The sequence below is a fragment of the Lithobates pipiens genome, unplaced genomic scaffold, assembly GCF_037356315.1.
Source record: "Lithobates pipiens isolate NorthernLeopardFrog02 unplaced genomic scaffold, aLitPip1_a1.2 Scaffold_22, whole genome shotgun sequence".
Lineage (NCBI taxonomy): Eukaryota > Metazoa > Chordata > Amphibia > Anura > Ranidae > Lithobates > Lithobates pipiens.
The window spans coordinates 98203133-98224145 of NW_027507784.1; the positions used below are offsets into that span (position 1 = coordinate 98203133).

Below are 21013 nucleotides of genomic sequence, written 5' to 3' on the forward strand. Positions count from 1 at the left end.
AGAGATATAAAGGGAGAATGGCTCGGAGTGCATGGACACTGGGGACTAAGTGATTGCAGGAAACAGTCTCTTGCTACACAGGCAGTGAAGTACTGTAGTCTGGTGGACAAAAAACTGGAGTTGCACCAGGTCAACCAAGAGTGCACCTGTAGAGCAATGAGTTTTCATGGCTTTATCGCTGAGTTGGTGAGAGGGCCTTGTAGCCATGATTCTGCTATTAGGACCTGAGCATCTAGGGATTGGACATTTGATTACCAGCCTATACCACTGCATGCAGATTCCACAGGGACTAAGTTTATGTGCACCACTGTTAAGGTCTGGGCCCCAATGTTAGCTAGCTGAAGATCCAGAAAATAGGACTATCACTTTAGATCAGCTACTCTACGAGGACTCCAGTCTTTGCCCCTAGCAAAGAGTCACTGCTGCAGTAGATCTGGGTATTAGTGTAATCATCCCTAGAGTGCACTCTAGTAGTTTAGTATACTGGTAGTAGAAAAGTTGTGCCAATACTGTTTACCTTTACTGTGAATGTAGTTTGTGCCATTGCTTAATGCTGATTTGCAGTTTACCAAGTATAGATCTAACCAGCGGCTGAGTCCATTACTTTAAATTACTACATAGTAACTTTCTTTCTGGGGAGTATAGAGTTATATTATACCTATCTCTGCATGTACACTTTTCTATCCCTTTTCATTTGTTACAATATAATGTAGTTCTTTACTCCATATCAGACTGATGTTAATTTTCAGATGCTGAGTTATAACTGTGTTTTGAGTATGCATCATTTCGCTGTCAGCGGTACAGCAGCTACTATCTGCCCAACTTGGTGTGTCAGAGGGACTGAGGTTTTTTTTATAGAGTCAAGGCAAACATCAGAGGACCCAGCGCTACACTATAAAGGAAAAAACTTTGATAAAAGTGGAAGCAGTCTGCCAATCTAGGCCATTCTTGATATTTGAAGCTGTTCACTCATATCTGTGCAAACTATTGACTTCCAGTATCATCTCTTACTATACATCACATACCTCCCCACTTTCACAGCTATAAAAGAGAACCCCTTTAAAGTTGAAGCTGTTAAATTCTATCTAATCCCAAAATAAAAAATGCAATATATTGCAGCTGCATCAGTTTTCTTTTTAGGCTTTTTTTCCCCCTTTACTTTCACTAGGTGACCCGGCCAGTAAGTCTGTTATTTTTCAACTTACATTAACAGACCATCTGGCAAAAGTGCCAGTTGAGACAAATCATTTGCCAATGACACGGGTGCTTCCATTGGTTAGCTTTCACTCATTTATGTAAAATCTTTATCCCATCAGAAAACAAAACTGTTGCTATGACTGCCTAAAAAGTCATACCTGAAGTTTCACTTTAATTCATTAGTCAAGTCCATCTGCTAGTGCATCTCACACTACTCTCTCCCAGACTGACTCCTGTCCATAGGTATCTCCATGGCTCCTCCAACCAGAATGGAGACACCTTTACCACAGAGTGTTACTGGTGTCATGGCGATCTCTAGTACCTCATCAGATCATAGGGGAAATAAAGTAAAAAAATAAATTAAAAAAAAATGAATGCAGCATACATGTAAGGATTGGTAAGTTGCAGTATAATACATTTTATTATTTGGGTTTAATACTGCTTTAAATGTTTAATGGTATAATGTAGCGGGCGCCTCCAGGTACCTGTATGTCTTATTGGATTTTATATAGTCCCATTTGAGGTCAGTCAGTTTCCTTGTTCAGCGTTTGGCCTCTCATTTCCTGTGGCACAGAAAAGAATATAAAATAGAAAACAAGTTAGCGTATCTGCAGCAAAAACAGGCAGAGGCTGTGCAGACATGGTACAGGGGGCCAGAGGCTGTTCGGACATAGTACAGGGGGTCAGAGGCTGTGCAGACATGGTACCAGGGTCAGAGGCTGTGCAGACATAGTACAGAAGGGGTCTAAGGCTGTGCGGACATGGTACAGGGGGTCAGAGGTATGTGCGGACATGGTACAGGGGGCCAGAGGCTGTGCGGACATGAAACAGGGGGCCAGAGGCTGTGCGGACATGGTACATCGGTCAGAGGCTGTGCAGACATGGTACATGGGGTCAGAGACTGTGCGGACATGGTACATGGGGTCAGAGGCAGTGCGGACATGGTACAGGGGTTCAGAGGCTGTGCGGACATGGTACAGGGGCTCAGAGGCTGTGCGGACATGGACCAGGGGTTCAGAGGCTGTGTGGACATGGTAGAGGGGGTCTAAAGGCTGTGTGGACATGGTACAGGGGTCAGGGGCTTGGGTGGACATGGTACAGGGGTCAGGGGCTGTGCGGACATGGTACAGGGGTCAGAGGCTGTGTGGACATGGTACAGGGGGGGACATGGTACAGGGGATCAGAGGCTGTGCGCACATGTTACAGGGAGTCAGAGGCTGTGCGGACATGGTATAGGGGGCCAGAGGCTGTGCAGACATGGTACAGGGGTCAGAGGCTGTGCGGACATGGTACAGGGATCAGAGGCTGTGCGGACATGGTACAAGGATCAGAGGCTGTGCGGACATGGTACAGGGATCAGAGGCTGTGCGGACATGGTACAGGGATCAGAGGCTGTGCTGGCATGAAACAAGGGTCAGAGGCTGTGCGGACATGGTACAGAAGAAGGTCTGTCTCTGTGGATGCCTCTGCTCCTGCTCTATCTGTCCTTCCTCCGCCTTCATAATTGGCTCATTATAGGGGAGGCTGATCAGCAAAATACGCATCTGACTGACCTGGATGGATGGTCACAGTCAAGCACTCCATTCCAGAATACAGGCAGAGATTGACCTCCTGCTGTTGCAAGGTGCCACTGGGAATGAGCGCCTGTCATTCATAAATGGAACCAGGCTGAGCCATCACATCACTGCACATGCGCTGGCCAAGCATGTATGAGTTTTCCCAAGCCTACCAGGCTTCAAAATGGCGCATGCACAGTTGAACTGTTGGCCACAGCCATCTATTTTACAGGCATCGCTTGCCCATAAGGGCCATTTATGGGCAGCCCGAAAATGGGCAGAAATTTGTGGGCGGTTGGCAACACTGACTCCTATACTGAAATTGCGTACTCTTATTTTACTGTACACTGTGATATATTCATAGAAGGGGTCTGAGGCTGTGCAGACATGGTACAGGGGGTCAGAGGCTGTGCGGACATGTTACAGGGGTTCAGAGGCTGTGCGGACATGGTACAGGGGTTCAGAGGCTGTGAGGACATAGTACAGGGGTTCAGAGGCAGTGCGGACATGGAACAGGGGGTCAGAGGCTGTGCGGACATGGTAGAGGTGGTCTGATGCTGTGCGGACATGGTACAGGGGTCAGGGGCTGTGCTGACATAGTACAGGGGTCAGAGGCTGTGCGGACATGGTACAGGGGTCAGGGGCTGTGCTGACATAGTACAGGGGTCAGAGGCTGTGCGGACATGGTGCAGGGGTCAGAGGCTGTGCGGACATGGTGCAGGGGTCAGAGGCTGTGCGGACATGGTGCAGGGGTCAGAGGCTGTGCGGACATGGTGCAGGGGTCAGAGGCTGTGCGGACATGGTACAGGGGTCATAGGCTGTGCGAACATGGTACAGGGGTCAGAGGCTGTGTGGACATGGTACAGGGGTCAGAGGCTGTGTGGACATGCCACAGGGGGCCAGAGGCTGCGCGGACATGAAACAGGGGGCCAGAGGCTGTGCCGACATGGTACAGGGGCCAGAGGCTGTGCGGACATGGTACAGGAGTCAGAGGCTGTGCGGACATAGTACAGGGGTCAGAGGCTGTGCAGACATAGTACAGGGGTCAGAGGCTGTGCGGACATGGTACAGGGATCAGAGGCTGTGCGGACATGGTACAGGGATCAGAGGCTGTGCGGACATGGTACAGGGATCAGAGGCTGTGCGGACATGGTGCAGAAGAAGGTCTGTCTCTGTGGATGGCTCTGCTCCTGCTCTCTATCTGTCCTTCCTCTGTCTTCATAATTGGTTCAGTATAGGGGAGGCTGAAATACAAAATACAAGTCTGACTGACCTGGATGGATGGTCACAGTCAGCGCTCTGTTCCAGAATACAGGCAGAGATCAACCTCCTCTGCTGTTGCAAGGTGCCACTGGGGATGAGCGTCTGTCATTCATAAATGGAACCAGGCTGAGCCATCACATCACTGCACATGTGCTGGCCGAGTGTGCACGAGTTTTTCCAAGCCTACCAGGCTTCAGAATGGCCCATGCACAGTTGAGCTGTCGGCCACAGCCATCTATTTTATAGGCATCGCTTGCCCATAACGGACATTTACAGAAAATGGGCTGAAATTTACGGGCGGTTGGCAACACTGACTCCTATACTGATATTGCTTACTCTGATTTTACAGTCTTTTCACAGTTTGGATTAGAATCTGTAACACACTAAATTGAGAACTCCACATTTCCCGACTGGGAGATGTCCACCATTAGCCCCTTCACCTCCAGCCTGACTGTCCCTGCCCTGCACTTTCATTCATTGGATTTTGTGTGTTTTTTGTCCACTATAATGCATTGGCAGCCCATTCAGGGCTTTTTATGTATCATACATCTGGTGCAGTCGTGCATGGTAGCCAATCAGCTTCTAACTTCAACTGGTTTAATTAAAGCATTACTAAACCCAGAACCCCAGAACCCTGCATTCACTATATTTGGTATCCCACAGTACACAGAACATGGCAATGCAATTATCTTAGTAAATATAAACCGCTAAATACATTTTATCATCAGCAGTATATAGCAGTCTTGTGACTTCTTTCATGCCTGGTTAAAGCTGTAGGAGGAATTTTCATACTGCACTGACTGTCCTATCAGGATGCAGGACCCCTGACCCTCTGTCTGGATAGTGCTGATTGGCCCTGTGCTGATCACATGCACTCTCCCAAGAAAAAATACACACCAAACTGAGCATGTGCAGACTGACTCCACTAACTCTGTCTTATCCGGACATGTTTTGAGGGCAATGCAAGAACGGGAGGATCTGTGCATACAGGATCAAACAGTCTTTTTTTACACAATGCAGAGGATTAAATCCTTAGGTTTTACGGTGAGTATAACAACCATGCTTTACTGTATATACAGACTGATTTTACTGTTGTGGGTTTAATAACACTTTAAGCTTTGACAAAATAACCTGGAAGCTGATTCTGTTTCTATGCAACGCTGCACCTGATTTTGCACTCTCTAGTTTTAATATATTAACCCCTATATTCTTCATTAAATGTTGTTTTCATCTTTTTAAAGTTCTTTTTGTGTATCTCAGTGCTGATGATCTTTTCTAGTCTTTTTAGCCACTTCTCATCTACATGCAGTCACTTATGTTCTGCACCGGCTTCCTTTTAGCGTCAATGGTGGACCATGCCTGCATAATCTGTGTCAGCATGGCTCCCCATAGTCTCCATTAGATAGGTATGTGACAATGTGATAACACAAGAACACGATTGGGAGACAGTTGTCACTGAATAACAGGAAATGTCTAAACACATGAAATGATCACCAAGTATTCTTTTTTTTTAAAGTTGCAGATTTAATATATATATGAATCGGATGAGTTCTGAATTGCATCAAATTCACATAACATGTGAACCAGACAGGCTTTTAATTGAGCCCGTTCACATATATAGGGTCTGATTGCAGTGCAAATTAAATGTATTCAGTCCAGTTGTGATTTAAAAGAGAAGTATCTTTTTTTTGTAGAATCATACTTACCTAGGTGGATGCAGCATCGGCTCGATGCTGCATCTGTCCCCCACCAGCTCTAAAACTGAGAAACAAGTGATCAAACACCACAGATTTCTCAGTTCTCAGGGTCCCCCAAGCAGAGAGCTGGTTACTGTAAGTCACTGCTTTCTGCTCTGCCCACCTACGCTCACTGGAGCGCTGGGCTGTGGAGGAGGCATGAGCGGTCAGCTCAAGCTCTTAGCGGCTTTCTGAGAGGTTGAGCCAGGTGCTGATCCAGGAATGTGGGCGGATCCCGACTTCATTGTTGCAATCTTGCCCTGAGCCTGGACCGCATCTGTGACATCAGCCGACAGTGGTCTTCAGCCTGACGTCTGCTGAAAACGGGTCACAGGATGGCAGAATGAACTGCACTCCTGTGATCCACAGGAGAAATAGTCAAACAAGCTTTGGCTTTACTTTTCCTTTAAGTGTCAAATTCACACCTTAATCGCATCTGAACCGCTGAATGGAAACTGCACTGGACTATGCACATAAACCGAACCCAGCCAAAAAACATGGAAATGACATTAACATGTTAAAGAGGAAGTAAACCCTGATGGGTGTTACTTCCTCTTTGTTTACCTGCAAAGGTAAAGCATAATGGGCTACTATGCATCGCACAGTGCCCATTATGTGACACTTACTTGCAGGAGAAGCCTGCAATGTCCCCGTGTGTCCATTCTTCAACCCTCTTGCTTCCGGGGACGCAAACTCCAGCTCTGTGACTGGCTGGAGTCGAGCGACGTCACTGCGAGAGCTGCCTTTAACGGCATGACCCGAGCTTGAAATGGCACAGCATGCCCTTTCTAACTCTGGCGCATGTGCAGAAGAAACCGCCGTACGGCGATTTGCAAATATCTCCTAGACCATGCAGGTCTCGTAGATATTTCTAGCACCTTAATCTAGGCTTGCCTGTAGGCTACAGTGTAGGCTACAGTGGTTGTAAAGGGTTTACAACCACTTTAAAGTTAATATGGGATTGCAATGATTGGGTTTCAATTTATTTTAAAGCGGTTCTGTGCTACAACTTTTAAACAGTTGTTTCTTCTACAGAAGGGCCCATATGTTCAGAAATGGAAATAGGTGGCCCCATGCACCATCCTGACCTGATGACCTTGATGTGTCACCTCTGTATTACTATAATAGTCCCCGACACCATTGATCCTCTGCATGTTAAAGCAGAATACACATACAATATATATTCATTCCTTTGCAAATTATACTTTTAAATAGTAGGTATTGTGATGTGAACCTTTGTGACAGCCAAGGGCTGCGAAAAACAGTTTACATAGTCCTGAAATGTCACTTTATCAGGCAGCAATTTATAAACCCGTCATGTAAATCCTGCCCTTTTCTTTGATATATCTTATATGCAAGAGAACTTTGCACAGCAACATAAACATACACTCGCTGTACAGATTTCAGCCATATACAGGAATGGCACTTGTTAAATTCAGTCCTTTTGAATCTTCATAAAAATCCCCTCTATGTGTAATAATGTGTTTGTACAGCATTTATAGTCACAGCTCCGTGCAATGGTTACTATTTCAATGCTCTGTCTAGGTTTATATACTTTATAAATACTGCTGTCTCTAGTGGCTGCTTATTGTTTTTTTAGTTTTGCAAATATTCATTCCATCACCCAGATCATTAAAATGTAAATCAGGTATGAGTCGCCCATAACAATATCTCCACAAAGCAAAATGATTACACTTGTGTTTTCTCATCATCACATCCGTGAATGTTGGTTTGAAAACCTAGGTGAATTTTATTCCATCCTTTGGAGTGTCCTTTATATCCATCAAGATCTTAAAGGCTAAGTTCACCTTAAAAAAAAAAATGCCAATTTTTTTTGCAGGGGAAAAAAATGTGCATTTATTAATATTTTTCACAGGAGCCAGCAAAGCATTATACCCATGATCTGAGGATGAATAAACTAAGAGTGCACTGATTTGAAATGCCCAAAAAAGGAAATGTAGTTGTATCAGTCTTTTACCTCTTTTGGTCTAAAGAGAACCACCCAGGCCAAAGATAGCTGACATCCTTCAATATGTGGTGGGTTGTGAGGCATAGTGGGTGCAAAGATGGTGAAAGTCATTGGGCGCCAGACACTTCTTGGATGTAAAAGAGGTTTTAATTATTTTGACAGTCCTTTTTATATATTTTGGGGGAAACACAGATAACTCAATTAGCAGACTCGGAGACTTCGATAGGAGAACAGCCATGCAGGAAAAGGCCCCAGCAAGGCGCCACTTCTGCATGTGCAGGATTGCTGTCTCCTATGGTAACAGTCCTTTAACAGTTCCTAACTCAAATGTATCAGTTCTTTCAGCTCCAGTACAACTGCTCCCTGTAGTTCTTCAATACTGAGCTCCTGGTCTCTCACTAGACCCACTGATTCACTGAACTCTGAATCCCTTAAGCTCTTACAAGGTTTGCGGTGGTATGCCCTCAAGCGCAACCCTTCTCTGCTGGGTCCCTAGATTGGCACTCCAGATACTCTTCAAGCTTCACCCCTGCTAACCTGCTCAGTTCCTGGCTTGACACACAAGGCTGCTCTGCAAGCATCTCCTCCGCTGATTGGGTCCCTGACTCAATCACTGCCTGAAGTTTCCAGATTCTCCACTTTGCCCTTTGGTGAGAATATGGTCCTGGTACTTGCTTCAGTTACTCCCTGTGGTCCCTGGTTAAGGTGATTTGTCCCTTCATGGCGACAGCTTTCCTTCTACCTCTGACCACTGACAGGTTCTCCGGACGGCAGAACCTTCACTTCTGGTTGGACTGCAAGCTGCGCTACTCTGTCACTTCTGGATAGGCCCTCACGCAGCTTAGCAGCCAGATGCCCCTGGGATAGACCCAATCTCTGGCCTAGCAGCCCGGGGTGTACAACACACGTCCACCCAGGCAGCTGTCCAGGTGGCACAGAACACAGATTACCTGACCTCACCAAGGGATTAAAGAAAACCCCTGCCCATTGGCTGGGACACCCACATACCCATTGCCCTTCTCGTATCTAGTATTACCAAGTCCCTGGCCACCTAGTGGTAGAAGAGAAAAGTGCAACAAGGCCAAGTTTAGGGAGAACTCAATTGACCAAGATAAGTACTCTTGACAAGTAAATTTGTGAGGAGCTCTCTGACATAAACACCAGGGTGCTACATAGTTATAAAAAATGTTGGGTTAATCCAATCATTTTTTTGCACATTAATACTCATCTGTGTCACTGGAGGTATGGCAGGGCTGTGTCTTTTGCCATTATACTTTTTGCTGTAATGTGTCGCTCTTTCCCTTCTTACAAACTTGGGAGGTGTGAATCAAGTAGACAGCATGTTACCCATGACTTCCCATGAATCTGTCATACACTGATTGGTATGTTACCCTTCATGTATGGCAACGGACAAGTGAACTAAAATGACATTAAAGGTTCCAAATCTGAATTCCTCTCTTAAGGAAAGGAGTAGGACAACTTCCTCTTAGACTGTCGTTGGCTTCAGATCACAGCGTTTGTTTCTCGTGGCTTATATGTAGTTGCTTTGAAGTCTGTGTAGTTAAGGAGATTTCTGGCATCCATCTCCAAGTCTCCCTACCTATTCTGAAGTGATTTTAGAGACCTTTCTAGAGAATAAATGATATCCTCCAATTTCTTCAGGTCAGTCTCATCTCTTTAAATAGCTTATTTTTTTTGCTTTTGAACAGTTCAAGACTGAAAGTTGAACAATAGGCAGAACTTTTTTTTCCTTTTTTGATAAAGTAAAGGAAGGTTATAATCTCTGTCAGATTCCCCCCCCCCCCCCCATCTGTTTCCCATTGCAGAGATTTCTATTCACTTCTTGTTCCATAAGGCAGTGGTGTCACTGGGGTTGGTGACACGTTTGAATGGAGCTTTAGAGTTATGAGTGTTTATGTGAGCATGGCAGCACAATGGCTTTGGGGTTAGCACTTTTAGGTTGAATATATTTCCTTATCGTACATCACGGGACACAGAGCCATAGTAGTTACTATGTGGGTTATAGGCCACCTTTAGATGATGGACACTGGCACACCCTAACACAGGAAGTCCACTCACTATATAACCCCTCCCACTACTGGGAGTACCTCAGTTTTTTCGCCACTGTCTTAGGTGTTGGTCACGAGTAAAGATGTACTATGCTGAACTCCGTGGGGAATATTCCTTTGCTGGGGCAAGCTATGCAACCGGATCCATTCAAAGTGTCTTTTTAGGCCGAATTGAATGGTACCTGGGCCTCGTGGCGAAAGAAACGAGGTTTAGCCCATAACGCTTCTCTTTTTAGAGAGCTGGACCCCGGGATCCAGTGCTTTGGTTTTTTCAGCCATAAACTTTCCTGGTGGGGTGCTTTACAGGTCCAGGGGAGTGGAACCCCCCTATAGAAAGGGGCCTCGGTCCCTGAAGGTTTTTTAACAGAGCCCACCGTGAGGGGTGAAGATTGAGTCTGTTGGTTTTACCACAGAATCCCTGCGGCGGGATTGGAGATTCCTAGGGAATTTTTATTTTTTTTATGGTTTGTCTCCTTTAAAAGTAAATTTTGTAATGCCTAAAGTCACCACTGGGGGCTGTATAGAGAACGTACCTTGTTCATGCTTTCCTTAGATCTCTCTGTGTAAGCAGAAGCTGCAGACTTCCCTCTGGCTAGCAGTCCCAGGCCTCTGGTAAGATGTTGGGGGGGTTACCCCCCACCTGGGCAGAAGCTCTCCCCCTCTCCCTGGATAGATAGGGGGAAAAGCCAGTACGATCAGGGGGTGCTGCTCACTCCATTCTCCACCGCCTCTGCACAGCGGTTTGTCACCAGCTCACCTCCCCACCGCCCATCCCCCCATGCTCGCGTGGGAAAATGTAGTGGGAAGACAGAGGGGAGTGGCTTGGCACAGCATTAGCATGCAGCAACGTCCAGTGTAGGAGTGCATTTAAAAAGCTCCATTTTGCTGACTGCAGCTGATCGAGGGACACAAGAGCAGAAAGGGGCATGTAAGTGGTGACACAGGCATTCCCTTGGCACATTTACTGAAATATCAGGCTGAGCCTTAATAGGGTTTGGTCAGTGGATGAGGAAGCAATTTAAGCAGTCTAGAGAGTATGGTCGAAGTGTGGTAAACCTCAAAATCCGGTAGATGAATATCTCCACTAAGTTTGTGGGAACATAATGCTTTATGTTTCAGTCTGGAGGGATGAGGTTGCCATAAGAACTTAATTGCTAAGAAGTGTAGTGTGTAGAAAAATGCCATTGGTAGGGTGACAGGAAGTGCCTGGAACAGGTGCAATAGTTTGAGGAGGACATCCATCATTGATGCAAAACCATGGCATCTTAAGATGGTGCCAAGATTCTAAGGTTCGTCTTATTTTGGTCTGTAAGGGGTTAAAGTTCTGGGAATACAGGTCATGCATGTTGCATGGTATCACCGTCCCTAGATATTTTATCGATTTGAGTTGCCAATGAAAGGGGAAATTGTTTTGAATCATGGATAAGACTTGAGCTGATAAGGAGATGTTTAGTGCTTCAGTTTTGGCAATGTTCAATTTAAAATTACTGTAGGAACAAAATCATCTGAGTTCTTGGAGGTAAGAGGGAATACTAATGTGAGGTTGCGTGTCATATAACAATAGATCATCCGTGTATAGAGATAGTTTACAGTGAGCTGAAGGAGTGGGGATACCGTGGATGGAGTTGTGGTTAGCACTTTTGTCTTGCAGCATTGGGCTTACCAGTTCTTATCCTGGTCAGGGCACCATCTGCATAGAATTTGCATGTTATCCCTGTGCTTGTGTGGGTTTCCTCTTGGTTCTCTTCTTTCTTTCCACAGCCAAAACACATGCTGGTAGGTTAATTAGCTCCTGTGTAAATTGACACTAGTGTGCATGTATATATGCATGTGAGATAGGGACCTTAGATTGTAAGCTCCTTTAGGGCAGGTACTGATATGAATAAATAATATGGCCCTAGTATGTGTGTGTGTACTGTATGCATGCATGTGGGATAGGGACCTTAGATTGTGAGTAGATAATAATAATAAGAGTAAGTAATATTAATAAATAAATACAATTAATGATACGACCAATAAAAAGTAAAGCACTGCTTGAATTGTCAGTACTATATACTGTAAAAACCTGTATTAAGTAATGTGTATATAATATGGAGTGTATATATATATATATATATATATATATATATATATATATATTTTTTTTTTTTTTTTTTTTTTTACACACACACATTCACATAATATATAAGCGATTCCATCAAATCTGTCTGTTACTAAATGTGTAAGTATATTGATGTACTGTATGTACAATCTAAACGTAGCAATGGGTTCATTGTAGATTAAAACAAGCAGTATTCCCACATGTATAGCTGCGATATGTACACTTCATGTTACAAAATGCCTGTAACTCCGTCCTTTCATCTCTTCAATAGGTCATAGCCTGTGAACAGCAGTATGATTACTCGTATGATGTGCGCTGTGATGTCTGGTCCCTGGGGATTACAGCCATTGAATTGGCTGATGGAGACCCGCCTTTGTCTTCCATGCATCCAGTCAAAGCTCTGTTCAAGATTCCCAGGTACGCCACAAGATGGCTCTCTTGATTCATTGGGTATTCAGTCAAGCTTAGAAATAGATTTGAAAATTCACTTTGTATTAAAATAGCTGAAAAAGCCAATGACAAAACAGATAGGAAGTAATGAATTGACATGTTCATGGCGTATTTGAATGCTGTTTCCCATAATCCCCTTCTGCAGTTTATCTTTGGTGTACAATGGCAGACAGCAGTTGGACGAGGAACATGGAAAATAGGTTACTATTATTTCTGTATGGTTCTGCAACAATGACGTACCGTGTATTTTAAAGCTAAAGAATTAAATGGTTACCAGAATTTGATTGATATTTTTATTTAAGTTCAGAAAGCAATAATGTAGTGATGCTCGTAGCTGTAATATGCTAAGGACCAGGACATTTTGGGGGGCAAGGACTGTTTTAATCAGATTAAAACCTGCATGGGAAAACAAAGAGTTAAGTCATAAACTATAAATTGAATGTGTTGCTGTGTGGCAATACAGACAGTTATAGGTAATTAAATTCAGTAAAGAAGGCCCAGCATATTCAACCCATAGAAAACAATCAGTAATTAGCAACATAATGTTTCAGACTGATGAAAGCTTTCTTGTGATTACATTTTGTAGGTTATACTGCTGTTTTCATCACTGTTTGTTTAATCAATGAATATGACCCATATGTATTAGTGCAAACAGCAGTGGTGCAAAGTCCATTAGCCCATAGCAACCAATTTTCTGTTTAATTTTGACAAATTAATGAAATATGATTTCTGATTGGTTGTTATGAGTTACTGAAAATGTTCACATTGCTGGTTGTCTTAACAGTTAAAGCAGAACTCTAGTCACGGGCATCTTTACAAAGTCATAAGGGGAAAAATAAATGACCTCCCATGAATGTGTTTTTGTTCTGTTCTTTTTTTAACCTCTTGAGCCTGAGGCTTTGTTGGGGAACTACAGCACAATTGTGACAAAATGCGTGTAGGCAGGTTAGTTTGTCAGTTATCCAGGCTACCTGGGTAAGAAGGGGTTAAATCTTTCTGTGCGCTTTTTCTGACATTTTCTGGGCTCCACCGTGTACTGTATGTAAAAAGGGGGATGGCTCTGTTCAGGAAGAATGGGAGGCCAGTTTGAGGATGTAACTGCCCGTAACACCTAGACTACACTCAGGAAACCTTTCTTAGTAGGACTCTGCCTCTTTATGATTCTCGCCTCTGGGAAGGCATGCACCGGGCAGCCTGGGTCTAGTTAGTCAGGAACAAACGGTTTTGCACTGTTGGACTATAATACTGAGTTGTCCAGTAAAGTCTGATTAACTGTTTATTGCCTGGCCTGAAGTTATTTAAAGGGGTGCATGGAGGTACATGGTGTATTGGAAGAACAGGGCCTGTAAGGCGCATACAGGCATGAAGAGGGAAGAACGGAAGCCCATCAAGAAGCATTAACTCAGCAAAAGAGTTGGCGGAGGGAATGTGGTTGCTACGAGTAATCATGAACTGGTGAGAATATAATAGCAGCTAGACAGCGAAGTGTTGTAACAGGTATGAGGGACAGGGCCTCTGGTAGTGTTCTGACTCCCTCTGACTTCTTCCCTAGTGGTCGGTACCCCAAAAGCAATCAGAGACCCCAAGGACCTAGCCATATGGTACAGGAGAGCAGAGGGAATTAATTAAGGGCACGCATGAGGTCCATGACTAGCTCTGTGCTCTGAGCCCATCCTGTTTTGAAGCCAATTAGAGCCTTGGGCTCTAATCACATACTTCTAAAGAAAAAAAAACATGGAATCCATGCATCCGGTGCCCTGCATGATGATTAGGGGCCTGACGCATGGATTAGGGGGGCGGCGCCCCTTATGGATGGGCTGCCACTGCACTGGGAGTGAGGTGGTAGAGCAGAGCTAGACTGGTGGAGAGGAATGCAAGCTCAAATGTGTCCCCCCTCTAAATGCTACATTCTGGGAGACAAAGTGTGCAGCGATATGGGACAGAGTGCTTCACAGAAGGGATATGTGTGTGCATCACAGCTGCACAAAGTATACAGCTCACTTCTAACTTGGGGTTCTGCCTTAATGTTGATCTTTCCATGACTGTGGCCCCACCTGGTCTCAGGCATTGGGGAGTGCATACACAAAAGAGGTACCCCCACGTGCAAGGGGAGTAAGAAAGTAAGGAAAAAAGCAATTGTTGTAAATAAACTGTCAGTCATGATAATACATGGGCAACAAATGGCCAATGGGGGCAATACATGAAAAAAGGAATAATGACTGGAGCCCAGCCTACCTTCATCCTGCTTCCCTTAGCTTTGCTCCTGGATTGTCAGCATGTAGACTGGTACAGTGGCAACCACTAGACATGTGCGATTCGTTTCGTACAAATTTCCCTAAATTCGTATGTTCGGGAGGATCCGAAATATGAATTGCCATGCGTCCAAATTTTGTACGAAATACGAACTTTTGTTTACAAATCCCCAGGAGGAAGTCAGCACAGCACAGGGATGGTGGGAGCCCCTCATCTAACGAAAATTCGTATTTCGGATATGAAATTCTTCAATGGAATTTCGTATTTCGGATAAAAACCAAACTTCCATCAGCATCGACTGTCATATTGAGGTATATTCTTGCCTTTAAATTCATTGTAACGAACGTTCGTACAAGTTAACGAACCTGATGGCAATTCGTATTTCGTACAAATTGAAACGGAATTTTGAACACAAAATACGAAGTACGAATTCATTTTAATACGAACTGTAACGGAACAGAACAAAACAAATTTATTGATGGCGCCCATGTCTAGCAACCACCAGTAGAGCAAAAAACACTAAGCAATTCTGTACATTTCATAATAACTTGGTTCAGGGCTGTTGGAGACATATTCTCAAACTCAGGGCTCTTCTTCTTCTGGTCCCTGAAGGAGAAGCTTAAAGGCAGAATAAAGAAAACAAATATAGCATATACGTTTGCTACACAGGCCATATTGTAATTTAATGTTTTTAAAAATTACCTTTCCTTTTCAATCTGCAGCTGCAGTAATTTTCTGTAAAATTAAATTGCAACATTGCAACTTGGAGGTGTTCTTTACACAGTTGGTGTACAGAAAGCCCATAGAAATGTAATTTCCTGCTTGTGCGAAGAACTCTGCACTAAGATACAATTCAGATTTTTGAAATGTGATTTTTGGTGAAATACTCCCTACTCACCAGAACCCTGAAAGTGCACCCACTGATTAAAGTAAATCCCCTTTCAAAATCAGTACCCGAAGACACAAAGTGCAACAAACAAGTTGGAATCTGCAACAATGTTTGTTAATCTTTGCATTGTACATTGATCACCAAGCAGAAATAGTTTTTTCCCAATAAAAGGGGAGTTATCCTTTACACCCCACTAGCAGCAGCAGCCTCCTGACTAGGCCAGCTGGAGATCCTTGAGTTCCCAACCAGGAATAAATATCCCACTAAAACAGGGCTGATAAGTGGGCACAGAAACCCTTGCCCTCTGGAACCCAAAGAGCCTCTCTGGCTTGTCAGAACCAGACTAGTCTTCAATGCCACACCTAGTCCACTAAGCAGGAACCCATACACTCTTTATTGCACAGGGTCCTCTATTAGGAGAAATCTCATACTAGAAGATAGTAAACCAGATTGCCATTAGTTAAAGAATTTTCAAAACATATACAGCATACAGAGGTCTAACTTTGCAGCAATGCAACCAACAAGTTTCCTTAAAGAGGAAGTAAACTCTCCCACTCCGATGCTTCTTTTTATTTAGTCCATTATAATAAGTAATTATCAAACTATAGCCACTGTAATCCAGCCCAAATTGCAAATTACTTACTGTTTAAATAAACTTTATAAAACTTGTTTCCAGGGGTTAGGCAGCGCCATTTTAAGTATTGTTTTCTGAGTCCACAGTGGAGTGTATTTTCGCCCTTACACATTGAGCACTTCCTGTACTGTTAACCAAGCCTCCTTCTCAATCCAACATTTCTATGGCAACTCTGCTTCCCCGCTCATAGCTGACTTGTTTTATTTCTTAGTATTTACTTGTGCCTATTATCTAGTGTTTGCCTATGTCAGTATTATCAGCTTCAGCTGATAAGACAGCAATAATGCTGTCCGATGCCCAGGGGCTGACTGACAACTCATGGGGCCCCCGGGCAATAGGAGATTATGGGGCCCCTGGGCAATAGGAGAAGATTATGGGGCCCATGGGCAATAGGAGATTATGGGGGGCCCCCAGGCAATAGATTATGGGACCACACAGTATACACATGCACGCACAAACACACATACAGTATACACACTATCACACAATATACAAACACAGTATACGCACACAGAATACACACACTGAACAGGTACTGGAGAGGTGGGGCAGCTAAAATCTTGGGATTTTTAAAAAACATTGATTTTTACATACTGTCCCTGGTTTTATTGAGGCTGGCAACCCTGATGGGGCCCTTTAGTGGCATGGGGCCCTCGGGCAGTGCCCGAGTGCCCAAATGGTCAGTCCGCCCCTGCCGATGCCTTTTTTTCCACTCCATGTGATGTCACATGGGGTGTAGGAAGAAGCTCTCAGTGATTAGGCAGTCTTGTGGGATTTCAGTGTTGTGCCGTAGGAAGTCCTGATAATAGATAGACAAGCACACAAAGTGTGCCGTAAATCATGGGAGATATGGGCATGCTGAGTGACGTCATTCTAAAGAATAAAAAGGATTACAATACTATTCAAGTAAGCAGATATCTACAAGCAGTGTTCATTAGGGTTTTTTATGCTGATTCACATGGGTGAAGTTGTGGGGGAGAGTTTACAACCACTTTAACAATGCAACATAACACATTTCCTCAACAGGGTATACAACACGTTTCTTCTGCAGAACCCTATCGGGAGGAGAGCCTTAATATCCACAGTTGGTCCTCAGATTAAATTCTGTTGCTTCATTAAGAAGTAGGATCCTTCCATGCTGCACCCTCCTCCGCACTAGATATTAGATCCTTGATCACTCAGTGAAGGAATGCCCCAGACTGTCTCCACTGCTTGGTGGTGCAGATAGTCTGCATCCAAAGAAAAATAGGTTCATTCTTTTTTTTTGCTCACGTCTTCCCTCCCCTTTGATTCGTCCCCAAAGGACCTTCTACACTATTTCGAAAAAACATGAATGATGAGTATATAGTGCTCCCTAACAACACCTGGATGGGACCTTCCATAAAAAAGGACCTATACTTTATTACAAGAACAGCCAGTATAATTCCTTTTATGACAAGTGACAACACATCTCTTATAGTGGCCACAGTGTTTACAGCCCATAGAAAAGTTTATTGAACAATTCAGTAGTACAACATACTCAGCATACGCATCAGTGAAGATATATTACAGATGATTATCAATGATATTATTCCATACAAAGAAGGTAGAGCCCACATTTCTTACCAGCCCTTTTTTCCTCTTCACTAATGACTGTCTGCTCTAGTTCGCTGCATGACTGTGACACTGACGCCACTACTTCATTAAGCCAGTCAGCGGGCATACTTAACTTAAACAGGTCAGTGAAATAAAGGATGTTTTCTGCTTAGTTGTCATGGTCTATGGTACATTGTGTGTTTTTTGTTACTTTAGCGAATACTAAGCTTGATCGAACCTGTCTGCATGTAAAGAGCAATGATGCAGTAACCCAGAGCATATAATAAAAAACATTCTTGTAGATGTATTCAGCTTCTGCAGCCTTATTTGCTGGTATGGGTTACAGTTCATCATTGCTCTTAATGGTTAGATACAATTTAAAATAAAAACTTTGAGCTCAATCAACTAAACATTTCCTAGTGAACTACTTGTTAAAATTCTTCCCCTACCCTGTTTCCCCAAAAATAAGACTTAGCGTGATTGTCAGTGATGGCTGCAATATAAGCCCTACCCCCCAAATAAGCCCTAGTTAAAGTCATTGTAGGTCTTATTTTCAGGGTAGGGCTTATTTGAGGGGGTAGGGCTTATATTGCAGCCATCACAACAATCACGCTAGGTCTTATTTTTGGGGAAACAGAGTAGCATGTGCAGCTTTCAATGCTGCTGGCTCCGTAGGGTTCAATATTGAGTTGGCCCACCCTTTGCAGCTAAGGTTTAGGAGTGTTGTCTATGGAAATGTTTGATCATTCTTCCAGGAGCACATTTGTGAGGTCAGGCACTGATGTTGGACAAGAAGGCTTGGCTCACAGTCTCCACTCTAATTAATCCCAGTAAAGAGGAATCATGGATTGCCGCACACTGATGCAAAACACTTATTGAAAAAAGTTTTAAAATCCAAATTCAGTCCATATGATACAGAGGCAGAGCTGGATAGCTAACGCGTTTCACACCATAAAAAATTAAAATAGAGGACAATTAGGTCTATCCTGGAACTGTTATTGTGCCAAAAATGGCCCCTTATTAGCCCCATTATTTAGCATTGTGTTTTACAGAAATAAAAATTAAAATAAAAAAAGATAATCCATGATATACCAATCAAATACACAAAAAAGCAAATACAATATACAATGAACACCAAATGAAAGAAATTTAACTACCCTAAATAAACTCCCCCTCCCCTAAAAAACAAACAAAATCCCTACTAATTAATAGGGATAAAGTAAGGTGTTGAGAGAAAGGCTTATGCTGGTTTATACACACGACCAAACGTTTCCACGGACTAGGTCCGGCGGTCTTAACGACGGACTTTCGGCGGAGGTCCGACTGACCTTTTGAACAAAATGGACTTGGCCACACATGACCGGACTAAGTGCGTTCAAAAGTCTGTTCGTTTTGAACGTGATGACGTAAACGGGACTAAACAAGGAAGTTCAATAGCCAGTAGCCAATAGCTGCCCTTGCGTCGTATTTGTTCCGTCGGACCAGTATACAGACGAACGGTTTTCCCGATTTTTAGTCCGTCGGATAGATTTGAAACATGTTTTATTTCTAGGTCAGTCAGACTTTTGGGGAAAAAAAGTCTGCTGGAGCCCACACACGATCGAATTGTCCGACGGATTCCTGTCCGTCGCACCAAGTCTGCTGGAAAGTCTGATCGTGTGTACGCGGCATAAGAGTCACTGTTATCTTGCCCATGTGGGGAAAAGTGATAGTGTCTCTGAAAAGTCCCCTCTGATTATTTATACCCATCTTCCCTAAACTCCCTCACCACTTTTTCACACCTCCTTCACAGCCAAAAAATACCAGTGTTAGTGGTGTGAGAGAGTTGAGATATTACCCCCTCCCCCCAATTATATGACAGTGCTTGTATCTAGTGATTGGCTGCTAGACCCAAGCTCTTTCGCTGAGGAGGAGGTCACATGCTCCTCCATACCCACAGGTGCCAGGTATTGGCACTAGATGTAGGGCAGCACTGGCAAGATAAGTATAAGAGTGATGGGGGGGCTTTTTTTCAGATGAAACATAGGAGGCACCTCCAGCACTGAAAGTATGCAATGGCAAGTGGTGCTGGGGTATGATTGAGGGTCTACTGGTACTGGCTGCTGGGGGATCTATTGTTGCTGGAGAGGTCTATTTTTTTGCATGGAAATCCATTGTTGCTGGTGGAGAATCATTTGTTACGGGGGGGGGGGGCAGTTGTTGCTGGAGGGGATCTACTGTTTAGGGAGAGGCTTAGCTGGCTGCTAGGAGATCTGTTGTTGCTGTTGGGGGTCTATTGTTGCTTGGGGGAGGGTATATTGCTGCTGGCTGCAGGGAATATATTTTTTCGCTTTTCTTGTTATCATTACAAATTTCCATACATTACTTAGCACTACAAAATGATACTTGGCTCTATATACTCTGAAAGGGTCTGTACTGGGAGCTGGGCAAGGGGTGGAACCAAGGGTCGGTGCTCAGAGGTAGGTAGGGGCAGAACCAAGGGTCAGTGCTCAGAGGTGGGCAGGGAGCAGAGGCACAATGTGACTTAGAAGAGGGGGAGCTCCTGCACTTATTCTCTGAGAAAAAAAAATCACCTGTGATGGGGGGACCCAATGCAGGAACACTGTCACTTTACCCTAGATGGCAATCTAGCAATGCAATGTTTGTTTAACCATTTTATATATGATGTCTTGGGCTTCCCGGCTGTCTAGGGGGCACGCGTGCCACCGCATCACTCGGGAGCTGGTGCCCAATGCCTGTGATCTCTGCCAGGCACCTGCGATTGCTGGTAACAGAGCCAGGATGTGGATCTGTGTGTATAAACACACAGATCCATGGCCTGTCAGGGGAGAGGAGACCGATCGTGTGTTCCCATTACAGAAGAACACTGATCGGTCTCCTCCCCTTGTGAATCCCCTCCCCTTCCATAAGAATCACTCCCTAGGTAACACATTTAACCCCTTTATCGCCCCCTAGTGTTAACCCCTTCCCTGCAAGTGACATCTATACAGTAATCAGTGCATTTTTATAGCACTGATCGCTGTATAAATGTGGTCCCAAAATAGTGTCAAAAGTGTCCGATGTGTCCGCCGCAATGTCACAGTCATGATAAAAATCCCAGATCGCCGCCATTACTAGTAAAAAAAATAAAAATACTAAAAATGCCATAAATCTATCCCCTATTTTGCAGACGTTATAACTTTTGCACAAACCAATCAATGTACATTTATTGCGATTTTTTTTTTTTTTTTTTTACAAAAATATGTAGAAGAATACATATCGGCCTAAACTGGGGAAAACATTTTTTTTTTTTTTATTTGATATTTATTATAGCAAAAAGTA

The 21013-nt window shown here is 43.9% G+C and overlaps 1 protein-coding gene across 1 annotated transcript in view; it reads left to right on the plus strand.

Annotated features, from left to right (window-relative positions):
- MYO3B (myosin IIIB) overlaps positions 1–21013 on the plus strand; it is a 583926-nt gene that overhangs the window by 76560 nt on the left and 486353 nt on the right. Inside the window, exon 7 of the mRNA XM_077447966.1 lies at positions 12163–12308. Within this exon, the coding sequence (XP_077304092.1) occupies positions 12163–12308 (146 nt within the window). The remainder of the gene's footprint in view (positions 1–12162; positions 12309–21013) is intronic.